At 39.3% G+C, this 17,472-nt stretch overlaps 1 protein-coding gene across 2 annotated transcripts in view; it reads right to left on the bottom strand.

The window, feature by feature from the left end:
- Window positions 1-17,472, bottom strand: part of MRPS31 (mitochondrial ribosomal protein S31) — a 30,359-nt gene that overhangs the window by 1,907 nt on the left and 10,980 nt on the right. For both annotated transcript variants that reach the window (XM_081214983.1, XM_081214982.1), the window contains exons 4-6: window positions 16,527-16,667; window positions 12,155-12,234; window positions 8,923-9,066 (exon numbers count right to left, since the gene is read on the bottom strand). In XM_081214983.1, the coding sequence (XP_081071109.1) occupies window positions 8,923-9,066; window positions 12,155-12,234; window positions 16,527-16,667 (365 nt within the window). The remainder of the gene's footprint in view (window positions 1-8,922; window positions 9,067-12,154; window positions 12,235-16,526; window positions 16,668-17,472) is intronic.

Consider the following 17,472-nt stretch of genomic DNA (forward strand, 5'->3'; position numbering starts at 1 on the left):
AGGAAGAAAATAATAAAGATAACATCAGAAATCAATAAAATTGAAAACAAGAAAATAGAGAAAAATCAATGAAACCAATACCTGGTTCTTCACACGCACACATACACACAAAACAAAAAAACAAAAATTGATACATTTCTAGCAAGTCTGATAAAGAAAAAAGAGAAGGCACACACCAACAATGTCAGCAATGAAAAGGGGGTTATCATTATAAATCCTGAAATCATTAAAGGGGTAATAAAGGAATACTCCAAACAACCTTACACTCACAAATTCAACAACTTGAAAAAAATGGACAACTTAAAAAAAATCCATTGAACTACCAAAACTCAACCAAAATAAAAGATAACCTGAATAATCTTATAACTATTAAAGAAAAGAAATGTGTAATTTAAAAGCTCTCAAACATTTAAAGAAAAACTACCACCAATTTTACACAATCTCTTCCAGAAGCTAGAAGACAGGATACTTCCTCACACATTTTATGAGACCAGCATTACCTTGTTAAAAAAACAAAGACAAAACAACAACCAAAAACAGGAGCAAGAGAGAGAGAAAACTACAAAACAATATCTCTAATAAACTTAGAGGAAAAACCTTTAAACCAAATTAGCAGACAAATCCAACAATGTATAAAAAAATTTATATACCAAGATCAAGTGGGATTTACTCAAGTAGGATTTTACTGCAAGGCTGGTTCAACATCTGAAAATCAAGGTAATCTACCATATCAACAGGTTAAAGAAGAAAAGTCGTATGACCCAACACTCACTTTGATAAATAGTCTCAGCAAATTAGGAAAAGAGAAGAACTACATCAACATGGTAAACCTACAGCTAATATCATAGTGAAAGACTGAAGGCTTCTCCCCGAAGTTCCTGAACAAGGCAAGGAGGTCAGCTCTCACTACTCTTACTCAACGTAGTACTGAAAGTTCCAGCCACTGATGAGGGAGGCAGAGAGAAAAGTCACGTAGATGGGAAAGGAAGACATAAAACTATTTGTAGACGACATGATTGTCTACATAGAAAATTCCAAGGAATCTACAAAAAACTCCTAGAACTAATTAGTGAGTTCAGTAAGGTTACAGGATATAAGATCATAAAAATAAAAATCACTATTTAAATTGGAAGACTCAACATAGTAAAGATGTCATTTCTCTCCAAACTGATCTACAGGTTTAATGTACTTTCTACCAAAATTCCAGCAAAGTTTTGCCACAGACAAGCTTATTCTAAAATTTATATGGAAAGGCTTAAGTCCTAGAAGAGTTAAAACAATCTTGAAAGAGAAGAAAAGAGTAGGAGGAATAATGCTAGGGCTGACTATACAGCTACAGTACAGGCATGCCTCGTTTCATCGTGCTCTGCTTTATTGTGCTTCACAGATATTGCCTTTTTTTTTTTTGTACAAATTAAAGGTTTGTGGCAACCCTTTGCCAAGCAAGTATATCTACACCATTTTTTCCAATGGCATTTGCTTATTTCCATGTCTCTATTACATTTTGGTAATTCTCACAATGTTTCAAACTTTTTTCATTATTATTATATTTGTTATGCTGATCTGTGATTGGTGATCTTTGCTGAAGGCTCAGATGATGGTAAGCATTTTTTAGCAATAAAGTATTTTTTAATTAAGGTATGTACTGTACTTTTTTTAGACATAAGTTATTGCACACTTAATAGAATACAATGTAGTGTAAACATAATTTTTATATGCACTAGGAGACCAAAAGATGCATGTGACTTGCTTTATTACAATCTTTGCTTTATTGCAATGGTCTGGAAACACACCTGCAATATCTGAGGTACGCCTGTAATCAAAAGAGTATGGTATTCACAGGGAACTCAATACTATGTAATGACCTACATGGAAAAAAAAATCTAAAAAATAGTAGATATATGTATAACTGACTCACTTTGCTGTACACCTGAAACTAACACAACATTGTAAATCAACTATATGCCAATAAAAATTTTTTTTTTAAAATAGAGTATGGTATTGGCAGGTGGTAAGACTCAGAGGTTGATGGAACAAAAATCGAGGACCCAGAAATAGAGCCTGTTATGGACTCTGCCAACACGTGGATCTTGGACTTCCAGCCTGCAGACTTTGAGAAAGTAAAGTCTGTTGGTTAAGGTACCTAGTCTGTGATATTTTGTTATAGAAGTCTTAGCAGACTAACACAGATCCACATGAATATGCCCAACTTTTTACGAAGAGGCATAGACAATTCAATGGAGAAAGGACAGCCTTTTCAACAAATGGTGCCAGAAGAACTGAAAAAGAACCTCAACCTCATACAAATTAACAAAGAATGGATCATGGTCTAAACTATATATCGAACAGAAAAAAAAAAAAAAACAGAGGAAAATCTTCTGATTCTAGGGCTGGCAAAGAACTTGCCACCAACAGCAGAATCCATAAAAGGAAAAACTGGACCCCATCAAAATTGAAGACTTTTGGTCTGTGAAAGAATCTGTTAAAAGGATACAAAGACAAGTTATAGACTGGAAGAAAATATTTGCAAACCATATATTCAATGAAGTATATGGAATATATTTAAAAACTCAAAACTCAACAGAAAAAAACATAATCCAACTAGAAAATGGGCAAAAAACAAGAGACATTTCACATTTCAAGAAGAGATACAGATAGCAAACACACACATGAAAAAGATGTTCAACCTCATTAGCCATTAGGGAAATGCAGATGAAAAACACAATGAAATATTAATAAACACCAATCAGAATATGAACACATGTAAAAGAAAAAATAATAACATCAAATGCTGGTGAGAAGGAGAAACTAGATCATTCATATAATGCTGGTGGAAATATAAAACGGCATAGCCATTCTGGAAAACAACTTGGAAGTTTCTTTAAAAACTAAACATGTAACTACCATACTACCCAGCAACTGCACTCCTGAGTATTTATCCCAGGGGAATGGAAATTTGTATTCATACAGAAACCTGTACATGAATATTTACAGCACCTTTATTGTAATAGCCAAAAACTGGTAACAGCCTAGATGTCTTTTATCAGGGGAATGGTTAAACTAACTATAAGGCACATTCAAACCATGGAATATTACTCAGCAATAAAAACAACAGCAGCAAAAAACCCCTATTGACACACATAGCAACTTGGATACATCTCCAGAGAATTAATCATGCTGAGTGGGAAGAAAAAAAGCCAATCCCCAAAGGTTACATACTGTGTGATTCCATTTGTACGTCTTTCTTGAAATGACAAAATTATAGAAATGGAAAGTGGATTTAGTAAGATTGCCAAGGATCAGGGACTAAGAAAGGACGGCGGTGGGAGGTGAGTGGATGTCGTTATGAAAGAGTGTAAGAGAGATCCTTGAGGCGACAGAACTCTTCTGTACCCTGACTGTGGTCGTGATTACAGGGATCTACATATGTGACAAAACTGCACAGAACTAAGCACACAAACACACTCACACAAAGGAGTACATGTAGAACTGGTGACATCTGAACATGGCTGAAAGATACGGCTGCCGGCTGCCTGCCTGTGATGCTGTGCTGTGGTTACGTGGGCGGTAACTACTGAGGGAAGATGGGTAAAGGGTATGTGAGATATTTATCATTTCTTACAGCTGCACGTGAGCCCACAATTACCTCAAAATAAGAAGTTTAAAAATGCTCTCTAATCACTTACAATTATCTTACACTTATTGGAAGAGATTTTTAAAATTTTATTTGGACATTTAAAGATCTATTCATCATTTTTATAAAAACTAAAACACACAAGAAATAAATTAAGGCGTTAGACTGCCAAATGGCCACATACCACTCCTATGCTTGTATACATGCCCCTTTGCAATGTGCCTTTGCCATTCTTCCCATAAAGAGGTAGATACAGCCTGTTTCTCCAACCCTTAAATTTGAGGTTGGCCAGGTGACCTGCTTTGGTCAATGGGACATTACCAAACACAATGCAAACAAAGGCCTGAAAAGCACTTGTACGTCAATCGCTGCTCTTCCTTGTGTTAGGAACTCTTCTATAGCCAGGTGAACAGCCCAGGCTAGCCTGTGAGATGATGAATGACATATAACCCTCTTATCGCCTTCTCTGACAACCAACTAGACACCAACCAGCCAGCACCAACTAGACATTTGAGAGAAGCTACTCTAGAACAACCCACCCCCAGCCAACCTGCCAAAACCAACCAGAAAACCCATAAGCTCATGAGCAGTTACAACTTAGCTGTTGTTTTAGTAAGTTTGGGGTTGGTTTGTTACGTAGCAAAAACTGATTGACATGGTCAGCTGAGGTATTCCTAAAACTTCACATTCAGAATCCAACTCTTCTGACCTGGCTTTTCAACTCGGAGTTGTCAGTGGCCATGCTTTCCAACTTCTATTAAGAACATTTGCGATGCAGCGTTTCTTAAGAGTGTTCCACTATGGCCTCTCTGACGCCCCTAATGCAAATCTGGATGCATATCCACAACAGGCAATGACAACTGCTCCTTCACTGATGCCTGACTAGCATAACCAGATGCATCACGATTTCAGAGATATTTAAAACGGTGAAAGACAAAAGTAGTCATATTCAATGAAATACAGGGAAAAAGCTGTGCAGGAATTTTTAAAATGGAAGTTTTCTCTATCCTATAACCCCCCAAAGTTTCTACTCACATTTTCCCGGGCTAATCACTTCCAAGACTAATCACTTCTAAGGTGTATATCCTTCTAGTCCTTTCCCTAAATGCATATGTATTTTTAAAAAATAAGACAAATTATTGTTTAAAAAAATCTTTCTCTGAATTCCATTCAGAATTCTCTATGGTTCTCAATAGTTTATACCACCAAGCAAGCATGTTGTTACTCCTTCACTTTTTTTCCTTTTGTTTTTAAGGCATATGCACCTGGGGATAGGAATGGGAGAAATGCAATCCAGAGAGGTAAAAAATGAAAAATAAAAGCCTCGCTTTGCTAAAGGTCTTTTCCATATCGTCAAACACTGCTAACAGTTTCCTGTGACAATTATTCTTAAAAAAAAAAAAAAAAAAAAAAACCCAATATGGCTAATGTGAAAAACAAGGCAGGTTTACATGTTCAATATATTTGAAAGAGTATGTTAGGGCTAAAAAATAAGGTCGTAGCACTGGAAACTTAATAAATCAAGGTGATAAGTGCTCTCAAAAATCCAAGGGTGATTTCTGGATTGAGATCTTGTTGTTGTTGTTAGTTATTAATATCCTTAGACGTACTTAAAATATAAGACTTAAGACAGAAAATTTTGCAAGAGAAATCTTTTTTTTTTTTTTTTTTTGGTGGTATGCAGGTCTCCCACTGTTGTGGCCTCTCCCGTTGTGGAGCACAGGCTCCGGACGCGGAGGCTCAGTGGCCATGGCTCACGGGCCCAGCCGCTCCGCGGCATGTGGGATACTCCCAGACCGGGGCATGAACCCGTGTCCCTTGCATCAGCAGGCGAACTCTCAACCACTGCGCCACCAGGGAAGCCCTGACCAATTATTTTTGACAAGAGTGTATTACAGCACTGAAGCAGATTCAGTCACTTTCACTTTGACTTGCTTCTACTTCTATTTTGTCAAAACTATTATTTCTTTTCCTGTTAGTATTCTGAGGCTCTTGTTCAAAGGCCACCATCTCAAACAACCAACAGATTGTTTCAGACAACACATATTTAATCATCTTTATATTTGCCCCAATTTTCTCCACACTATACCCTCCCACATGACAACAGAACCCTCTTTTCTGAACTTTTCTCACTATTCTTGTTAGCTCATATTACAGCACACATTCCAGATACCCTAGCAAAGGATGGCACATTACAAGTGAACAAGTTTAAACCAACTGAAGAATAAAAACAAAAGTGTGGGCTTCCCTGGTGGCGCAGTGGTTGAGGGTCTGCCTGCTGATGCAGGGGACACGGGTTCGTGCCCCGGTCCTGGAGGATCCCACATGCTGCAGAGCGGCTGGGCCCGTGAGCCATGGCCGCTGGGCCTGCGCGTCCGGAGCCTGTGCTCCGCAACGGGAGAGGCCACAACAGTGAGAGGCCTGCGTACTGCAAAAAAAAAAAAAAAAAAAAGTGTGACTGACATCCATGACTGAGCTTTTTTGCCCACTGAAGCCTCTAAACTGAGAATTACTCTTGGAGGGTATTTCAAAAACACCTGTAATTTGGTGGCATGTACATGGCTAATGGATGTTCAAGAGCAAGACTCTGTTAACTGGGTAGTGGTAAAAATGAGATTAAATTTAGATAAAGCCAAAGCTAAAATAGAAGTGATCTTATTATCAATCCAATATATAACAAATACTACAAAATCTAACTGGGAGTAATTCCATCTAACAGCTTTTATAAATCTCTAGGCTCGCAAAGCACATAGAAGGGACAAACCAGGTTTTAAAAACTGACAAAAAGCTACTTCAAATTGGAAAAACAATTTTTACATTTTAAGTGGCAAAACAAACAACTGCAATTTTTTATATAACAGAAAAATGCAACACTGGGAAGTAAATGTTAAACACAAGACATGCATTTTATCATTTTTGGTATTATGTTCCCACACTGACATGGTGAGTCCCTAAATACACAACAAAACATCTTTCCCCAAAAACATCAAAGTAAATCTTCATGAAGCTAATTATTAGGAGAGAGAGCATGATGTTTTACTACTCTTAAAATTTAAGTATAAGAAATATAAAAGAGTGTTACTGAACGGCTGAGGCTCCAGGTTCTAAGGCCGGTCTGCTTAAAGTATTCAGAAGATCCTAAGTGTGTACTGAGGGGAGTGATCAAAGTGAGAACGTTTCCACAGTTCCCTTCCTGTTTTTCGTTCAGATAACAATTGCCTTCAGGAGCTGGAAATGAGATACCTCCCTTTCCGACCCCAAAGCATCAATAATATGTACAGTGTATATGGACACTTGTCACATTTATCTCCCCAACCTGACCAGAAAACATGTTTTTTTCCTTTTTCAGAAATTACACTTTCTCAGAAACGAGGTCAAATCTAAGATAAATTCCTTTGGAGTCTGGACACTCAAGATTCTGATGAACTTAAATGTTTTTCTGCTGATGACAATGTACTGCCAATTCATGCTTTTCTATTATCCTGTTTGGTGGTTCCTAGAAAATACGCAGTATCCTCATGAATATTTTAAGATTTAAAGATGTTATAGTATAGAAGAGAAAATAGTTATAATAGCAAATCCCCTCACAATATCGTTGTTGTAGAAACAGGGATGATGATGGTGACAATGCTTTACTTGTATAATGAGTTGTTTCTCAGAAGAATCCCATAAAATAATCCTATTATTATTCCCATCATTTTATAAGATGGAGGAAGTGAGGCTTGGAGAGATGAAGACTCACTCAGGAACTTGATCTCTAACCACCACACTCACTGTCTCTCCTAAGTAAAGTCACATATTCTACCTCAATACTGGGTTTTAAAACCATATCTTGAACCATGAGGACCTGGAACACCCAACTTTCACCAAATATGGAACAAAGTCTTCCTTAATATCATAGATTGTATTTTGTTAGTTTTTTTTTTTTTTGCTACTTTTAAAATTCTATCATCATACAGGAGGGGAAAAGAACTAACATTTATTCCTATGTATTATATGCCAAGAACTGTGCTGAGCAACTCAATATCTTATTTAATTCTTACATTCTTCCAGTGAGGTATCTTTAATTTTACAGATGAGAAAACTAAGGCTCGGGAGGTTAAATAATTTCCTCAAAGGCAAATGGCTAATAACTGACATAGCTGGAATCTGAACTCAGGCTTACACAAATAAATGTCCTTGGTTTTTGGGTTTTTTTTTTTTTTTTTTTTTTACCATATCCTGATACCTTCTAGAATGTAGAAGCCATAATACTTTAAAAAATATTTAAAGTATACTACTTTAAAAAATGCACATTATTTAATAGATGAAATGCAAATTTCTCTATTACTGAATATATCATACAAATATACAAAATATTAAGAATTTGCTAAAGGATTTGTAAGTCCCTAAAGTTTTCCTATACAAAAGATTACTTTATGAAAATATAAGACTATTTAAGCTACCACTCCACTTGTTAATCCAAACAAATGAAAGGTTATCAAAAATGAAAATACTACAGTGCAGCATAATACTACAAAGGTTAAAATACAGACTACATTTTCCTAAGACTTCCTGAGGTGTTTGCAATTTCTATTTAATCTTACCATAAAAGTAAATGAATCCCTTCTAACTGAAAATACATCAATAAAAATTCAATGAAATGTTTAGCTGATGACATCATGGGCACCATAAAAAATAAACAGCATAGCAATACTGTTTTCCTTTTGAATGAGGAAGATGTAACACCTCTAGAAAAATCTCCAGGAAAGTAGATAATGTTTTATTACTGGCTCAAAGCATCTAGGTATGCAGCCAAAGAATTTCAAAGCCTCCTAACATATTTGTTTTGGGTGGCTTTGAATACAAGAAACATGTGCCTCATTAATGCAACAGTTTTAAATAAAAGATACCAGCATAAAACTTGAAGGTTGTAATGTTCCCCAAAACTGAAGGATGATCTCATACCCAGTATTTAATGTATTAGAAGATTTACCAGGTAATCTCCTGCTTTTAGCAAGTAGAAAACTGTCATCATTTGCAGTTCTTAACACTTCTATGTCACAGAAATTCATGATGCATTTCTGCCATATAATTTTACTTCTTTATTTTCCTTATCCAACAACTAGAATTCAGTGAAATCGTAGCATTCTTTTTAAAAAAAACACTGTCAGATTTCTTTTAGGACATCACAAAGATGTTTATACAAAGTTTTGAAATTCAGGTAAATATCCAAAACCTACAACTGAACATCTGCCACATTTAATCTCAATCACTGAGTTTTATAAACCTATGGCATTAAGACTTACCTGCTTCATTATTAATTGGGAACGCCCACAATTTCCCCTCTTTTGTCAACTGGATCATCTCTTCAAAACCATTCTGAAAGGGTTGTTCATTGATTGCCACTAACTGCTTAGCAAATTCTACATCCCAAAGAGAAGGTACTGCCTCTGTAGAATAAAAACATCCAAATTACGCACAATTCCATGTAAATATCTTTCTTTTTAAAAATGTTATCATCAGGGCTTCTCTGGTGGCACAGTAGTTAAGAATCCGCCTGCCAATGCAGGGGACACGGGTTTGATCCCTGGTCCAGGAAGATCCCACATGCCACGGAGCAACTAAGCCCATGTGCCACAACTACTGAAGCCCGCATGCCTAGAGCCTGTGCTCCACAACAAGAGAAGCCACTGCAGTGAGAAGCCCACGCACCACAACCGAGAGTGGCCTCTGCTCGCCACAACTAGAGAAAGCCTGCACGCAGCAACGAAAACAAAAGAGAGAGAGAGAGAGAGAGAGAGAGAGAAAGAAAGAAAGAAAGGGAGGGAGGGAGGGAGGGGGAGAGAGAAGGGGAGAGAGAAGGGGAGAGAGAAGGAAAGAAAGAATATAGTTATCATACAACCATTTTACTCCTAGGTATTTACCCAAAAGAAAACATGTCCAAACAAAGACCTGTACATGGAAGTTCATGTATGACCATGCCTGACCACACACTGACTGCTGGTTATGAAGTATGTTGGTCTTGAACATCTGATACAGAGAAAAAATCCCAGCAGTTAGGCTAATTAGCCACATTTAAAGTAATCATAACAGAAAATAACTTAATTATCATGGTTACAACTTTTAAATTTATTCAGTGGGCAATGATCAACTTATGTCTTTTCCATGATCATCATCACCATCGTCATTTTTATTAAGAGCTGCAACTCTTTCCAGGCACTGTACCTGACACTAACTATATTACCTCATTTAATCCTTGAGATGTACGTATAGGTGGGAAAAGGGAGACTCAGACAGGTTAGTATACCAGAATCTGAATTTGAATAATCAAGATCTACACAATGCCAAAACTCTTTCCATTAAGCTAAACTGCCTCTCCACTGTTGTTTACTCCAGGATAAGCAGTCGGATCTAAGACAATACCCTTTGCAGCAGTGGTAAGAATTTAGGGGGGAGCGAAATGTGGGACTCATGAGATGGAAGAACTCATTCATTCAGTCAATAAATAATTACTGAATGCCAGCTACATGTCAGGCATTATTTTACACAGTAGGGAAACAACAGTGAAAAAACACTAAATTTAAGTTTGCACATTGTTTCTATTGTACTTGGAAACAAAGGACAGTCTTCAGATTCATGCAAGTATATTTATTAAAACAGTACCTTCAATAGAGTAAATTTATATAAACCTGTGCATTATTTTCCTTATTAGAACATAATCATTTTATATTGTTTTATAAAATACATATAACTTCAGTACCTCCTTGCCAGCTAATTTCAGTTTTAGGAATAAGATTTCTGCTTAAAAAAAGCAAGCTGGGGGCTTCCCTGGTGGCACAGTGGTTAAGAATCTGCTGGCCAATGCAGGGGACATGGGTTCAAGCCCTAGTCCAGGAAGATCCCACATGCCGTGGAGCAACTAAGCCCATGTGCCACAGCTACTGAGCCTGCAGTCTAGAGCTTGCGAGCCACAACTGCTGAGGCCACACGCCACAACTACTTAAGCACGCACACCTAGAACCCGTGCTCCGCAACGAGAAGCCACTGCAGTGAGAAGCCTGTGCACCACAATGAAAAGTAGCCACCGCTTGCTGCAACTAGAGAAACCCACGCGCAGAAACAAAGACCCAAAGCAGCCAAAAATAAATAAATAAATTTATTTTTTAAAAAAGCAAGTTGGCTCCTTCAAGAACCCAAGCACCTCTTCTGGCTGTTCATTAGGTAGACCATAGCAGCTGCCCTGACAAAAAATTCCCTTTCTGGGGTAAGCTTAAGAGTTGCCACTTCAGGAATTCCCTGGTGGTCCAGTGGTTAAGATTCACAGCAGTGGCCAAGGTTCAATCCCTGGTCCGGGAACTAAGATTCCCGCAAGCTGGGTGGTGCGGCGCCCCCCCCCCAAAAAAAAAGAGTTGCCACTTCAACAGGGGAGAGGTGATCCATTCTCCACGCCTGTGCATTTTGCATTTCCTTTTCCTCAATCATAGAGGACAGAATGCAGTTGTCACAGTACAAGAAGGGTGGGTTGTTCTCTTAGCTTCATCTTCAGCTTAAATGAACAGTGACTGAATTAATGCCTTTCCTCCATGGATATTTATTTTATAGCTCAATTTGTTTAAAAAAGGATTTAAGATTTAAGATAACGGATTCCTATTATTTGTAAGCCACTTGGCTAGGGGCTATTGGGTGTACAAAAATCAATGAGACCCAGCCCCTAATATCAAGGAGTTTATTGAATAGTGGGAAAATCAGATGTTTTAATAAGTAACTGGAAGATTAAATGAGCCACTGGAAGATGGCCTAGAAACTTAAATATCAAAAATAAAATTATTTCTACCAAGGTCCAAAAAGTTAACTGATAATCCTTAGAAATGAAAGTCACTTATAAGCTAAGACCATTTGTATAGAGTTTCTTCATTTAAGTTATCAGTAAAACAAATTTAATGTCAAGCAAGAGGACACTTATTTCTCTTTTAATTAGGCTTAAAATGGTGACTGTGAAGGATCTGACTTCTTGCCGAAAGGAGAAAGGGGGAAGAACAGAAAACAAACACTAACTGTGTGTTAAGAAAAAAACACTACAAGTCTGCTAAATATATTCCCTGAATGCTCTCCTTCCCATCTCCTAAATAATCTCTAAATCACTTCAATAAATTAGCATCTATAAGTGCTCTCTCCTCTTCTAGATAGTAAGCTGCCTAAGGGCAGACACCACAATTTATCTTTACATAATAGTACAAAGGCGTGTTGCAAATAGTAGGTGATCATTAACGTTCTAACCCAAATTAGCAGCCAATCTATAGATCTGGATTCATGCGGTTGATGGTACTTACCTCCCATTGCATCATGGGCTGCAGCATTTCAAGGGAGAAATCTGACCAACACTAACAATGTCAACAACTACATCAATAAGCAAGATCCAGGTCAATGACAGGATGGAATATTAAAATACCTGATTATTATGCAATCAAAACATGAAGGACATTTTTCAAAGATGGAATGTTTCTACACCTGAGAAATAGTGTTATTTTCTTAACAAACCTGTTTCAGGTGCTTCTTCAGTAACTGCCTTAAGCTCAAAAATATTAAGCCTCTTCCCCTTGAATATATTTTTCCTAAAACTGAAAAAGAAAAAAATTATTTTAATGAATATTTTATACACAGTCAACAAAAAATTGTTTATGAGAAGAAAATTTTATATGAAATATTCAATGTAAAAATTAAAAATAATTCTGTTGCCCCACACCAGACATTTTAACTAAATTGCCACATCTTTAGGACTGATAACTAAAAACAGGAACAAGTTCACCTGAATTTTTACATCATAATACAACAAAGAAGTTACAACAATTTAACTACCAAAATACCTAATTGAAAAGATCAGCCTAATTTGCCACAATTTTTATTTGATCCATTTCATATTAAGGTTTTAGAAAACCTGACATTGTGGAAAGCTATTAAAATATGCTAAGTTAGAAGTTGTTAAAGTCAACATTTGTCTTAGTTTATGGGTAAAAAACACTGCCTGCTTAATTAAAATTATAATTATAAAAGATTGCACAGGGGCTTCCCTGGTGGCGCAGTGGTTGAGAGTCTGCCTGCCAATGTAGAGGACACGGGTTCGTGCCCCGGTCCGGGAAGATCCCACATGCCGCGGAGCGGCTGGGCCCATGAGCCACGGCTGCTGACCCTGCACATCTGGACCCTGTGCTCCGCAATGGGAGAGGCCACAACAGTGAGAGGCCCGCGTACCGCAAAAAAAAAAAAAAAAAGATTGTACAGAAAAATCAAAACATTCCCACTTACAAAGCGATCATTCTGTAATTTTAAAATAATGTTTAACTTTCTTTACATAGCTATTTAATTAACTTGAAATTAATGTCAGAGAGTTAACAGATAACTTTTCCTTGTATGTTTGTTTTTTGTTTTTTGTTTTTTGTTTTTTTTTTTTGCGGTACGCGGGCCTCTCACCGTTGTGGCCTCTCCCGTTGTGGAGCATAGGCTCCGGACACGCAGGCTCAGCGGCCATGGCTCACGGGCCCAGCCGCTCCGCGGCATGTGGGATCTTCCCGGACCGGGGCACGAACCCGTGTCCCCTGCATCGGCAGGCAGACACTCAACCACTGTGCCACCAGGGAAGCCCTCCTTGTATTAAAATCAACTGTTTTATGGAAAGCACAGCAACATAAGCACATACAACAAGAATGTGTATCAATTCACGTTCGTTCTTGAATAAATTTACTGGCATACTAAACACTAGTTTATAAACTAGAAGGTTTGTTTTTAAAATAATTTTGAATTCTTTTCTGGATCAAATTACTTTTTTCTACTAAATTAAACTAACTGAAAATACTGCATTAAAATTAGATAAGGTGATCTCAAATCATACAGTTTTTCTCTAGCAGGTCCCCAAGTATTTGTAAACAAAGGCTACAGAACTACCCTCAGTGCCTTGCCCTCTTCTCCCCACCCGGCATTCCCTCAACCTCAACGACGTGTCAGGTAAACAGGATGATGGATTAAAGTACAGTCAAGAGGGAATGATTCACCAAAGTATGGAATTTTATAAGAGGAATGTACTAAAGAGAACAGAAGGGAAGGGAAAGAATATTCGCTGTGCATCTACTATATATTGTTCACACATTTCTATCCCTCAAGAAAGCCATTTAAGCAGGCTTCACTTCCAGCATTTCACAAATAGGGAAGCAGACTGATGGGGCTATGAAAGTTTAGTCAGATGCACAGTGCAGGTCAGCATGACTCCAAAGCCAGTGCTTTGGACTCACACCTCTCCATCTCTAACTGACGGAATCAGTCCAGGCCTGGAATGTCTCAGGCTCTCCCAAGTCAGACCAGGTGAACAACTTGGTATCTCACCATAGCTTCCCCTTATTCTAGAGTCCTGTAGGCAGCTTTAAAAAAAAAAATTATTTACTTATTTTTAGCTGCTTTGGGTCTTCATTGCTGCGTGCAGGCTTTCTCTAGCTGTGGCGAGGCGGGGGCTACTCTTCCTTGCGGTGCGCAGGCTTCTCATTACGGTGCTTTCTCTTTGTTACAGAGCATGGGCTCTAGGCGCACGGGCTTCCGTAGTTGTGGCACACGGGCTCAGCAGCTGTGGCGCACGGGCTTAGCTGCTCCACAGCATGTGGGATCTTCCCGGACCAGGGCTCGAACCCGTGTCCCCTGCATTGGCAGGTGGATTCATTTTTTTTTTTAACAAATTTATTCATTTTATTTATTTACTTTTGGCTGCATTGGGTCTTCATTGCTGCACGTGGGCTTTCTCTAGTTGCAGTGAGCGGGGGCCAGTCTTCGTTGAGGTGTGCAGGCTTGTCATTGTGGTGGCTTCTCTTGTTGACAAGCACGGGCTCTAGGCGTGCGGGCTTCAGTAGTTGTGGCACACGGGCTCTAGAGCGCAGGCTCAGTAGTTGTGATTCACAGGCTTAGTTGCTCCGTGGCATGTGGGATCTTCCCGGACCAGGGCTCGAACCCGTGCCCCCTGCATTGGCAGGTGGATTCTCAACCACTGCACCACGAGGGAAGCCCCACAGTTATTTTATAATAGAAAGCTGTCTTTATTTACATAAAGTTTCTGTTCTTTCTCTCCTTCAAGCCTATAAAGTGATAGTTGGGGAGGGGAACCAAATATTTAGCGTGGTCTGACAAACACTAACTGAACTTCATAGCAGGATGTGCTTACAGAATGTCTTCTGTGTGTTGTGTATTCCATGGGTTTTGTTCTATGTATAACCTCAGCAACCTGAGTTAGCTCCTTCTGGGTATTAGATTATTAATGTGTATAGGAAGATTGGAAAAGATGGTCAGCAGTTAACAAAGGAAGTTCAGGGGTTATAGTGACTTTGGAAGATTATTTGAATTACTAATTTAAAGTGATATTTATATCTATGACATTGAATAAAGTAGAATGTGTACTTGGAGTTTAACTTATTAAATATTGCCCTGGGACTTCCCTGGTGGCACAGTGGTTAAGAATCCGCCTGCCAATGCAGGGGACACAGGTTCCATCCCTGGTCTGGGAAGATCGCACATGCTGTGGAGCAGCTAAGCCCCTGAGCCACAACTACTGAGCCTGCGCTCTAGAGCCCACAAGCCACAACTACTGAGCCCGCATGCCACAACTACTGAAGCCTGTGCGCCTAGAGCCCGGGCTCTGCAACAAGAGAAGCCACCGCAATGAGAAGCCCATGCACCGCAACAAAGAGTAGCACCCGCTTGCCGCAACTAGAGAAAGCCCATGTGCAGCAATGAAGACCCAATGCAGCCAAAAATAAATAAATAAGATAGAAAAGGCATTAAATTTGTTAAAAAAACAAAAAACAAACCAAAAAAATATTGACCCAAAATATTTAATTTTAGTCTTCTTTAAATCAGTCTTCTTTGAAATGATGCTATGCAATTACATCAGAATGCTATATTATTGATTGATTTTTAATGATTTGAGCTGTCATCAAAAATTAGAAGGTGGTGAGGAAGAAGCTGAAAAAGTAGGGAGGGGGTTTATGTGCATAAAATGACTGCATTAAAAAGCTGCCTAGGACTTCCCTGGTGGCACGGTGGTTAAGAATCCGCCTGCCAATGCAGGGGACACGGGTTCAAGCCCTGGTCAGGGAAGATCCCACATGCCGCGGAGCAACTAAGCCATGCGCCACAACTACTGAGCCCGCACTCTAGAGCCCGCAGGCCACAACTACTGAGCCCGTGTGCCACAATTACTGCAGCCCGCGCGCCTAGAGCCTGTGCTCTGCAACGAGAAGCCGCTGCAATGAGAAGCCCGTGCACCGCAACGAAGAGTTGCCCCAGCTCACCACAACTAGAGAAAGCCCGCATGCAGCAACAAAGACCCAACGCAGCCAAAAATAAATAAATAAATGTATAAAAAAAACAACCAAAAAACGATGTAAGGCATGGCTTAGCATCTTTAAGAACTGCAAATTACCAAATTCAGATTGCCACAAATAATCTACTACTTTAAGGTATTATAATGGATCTTCTTTCTTTTTCTGATGGTGGATTATTTCTCCAAGGTATGAAGAAAGATGATTATATAGAGAGATATAGAGAGTACATGAATATACACTGTTAGGCACACATCAGAATGAAAAAGTGTTCCTCGCAAAACGTTCATTTGTTCAATTCAGTCAACTCCACTTACTCTAACTCAGGAGACCTTTATTCACCGTGGGTAAATGTGAGGCAGGGCCCATTCTGATTTACAAGATAGAAAAATGTCGGGCTGCGAAACCCAGTACATCTCTCCCTCTCTAGGAAATGGGACGTGGAGAGTAAGGAGGCAGATATAAATGCATTCATGATGCTCAGACACCCAACAGCAACAATAAAGTAAATCTACAGTTTAACAAACAAAACCAAACAGACTGCAGAGCCTGAATACCTTCTTCTCAGATCAGCAGGCTTCTCTTGGCCAACAAAATCATCAGTCCCTTCATCAAACTGAATCTGATGCACTGGTCTTGTGCTAACTCTCGCTGTGGCAGATCTGGCAACTTTCATATCTGATATGATGTCAGTGAAACTGAAATAAGAAAAAGGTCAAGTGTGTTAGAAATTTTAGCTACAGAACAGTAATAAACTTTCTTAAACATGAGATTCATATCACTTAATTGTTACTTCACTTCTATGCACTAATACTGAACAAAAAGTCATGTTTAAATGAAAAATTATGTTGCCTATTAACACCACAGACCACTAAGATTGATGTGGCTTTCTCTTTTTTAAAGATATTCTTGGGCTTCCCTGGTGGCGCAGTGGTTGGGAGTCCGCCTGCCGATGCAGGGGACGCAGGTTTGTGCCGTGGTCTGGGAAGGTCCCACATGCCATGGAGCGGCTGGGCCCGTGAGCCATGGCCGCTGGACCTGCGCGTCCGGAGCCTGTGCTCCGCAACAGGAGAGGCCACAGCGGGGAGAGGCCCACGTACCGCAAAAAAATAATAATAATAATAAAGATATTCTTTAGAAATGTTCATTTAAAACATAATTAAGGGCTTCCCTGGTGGCGCAGTGGTTGAGAGTCCGCCTGCCGATGCAGGGGACACGGGTTTGTGCCCCCGTCCGGGAAGATCCCACATGCCGCTGAGCGGCTGGGTCCGTGAGCCATGGCCGCTGAGCCTGCGCGTCCGGAGCCTGTGCTCCGCAACAGGAGAGGCCACAGCGGGGAGAGGCCCACGTACCGCAAAAAAAAAAAATAATAATAAAGATATTCTTTAGAAATGTTCATTTAAAACATAATTAAGGGCTTCCCTGGTGGCGCAGTGGTTGAGAGTCCACCTGCCGATGCAGGGGACACGGGTTTGTGCCCCCGGTCCGGGAGGATCCCACATG

This window comes from Mesoplodon bidens, assembly GCF_964165515.1.
Source record: "Mesoplodon bidens genome assembly, chromosome: 17".
NCBI classification, from domain to species: Eukaryota; Metazoa; Chordata; class Mammalia; order Artiodactyla; family Ziphiidae; genus Mesoplodon; species Mesoplodon bidens.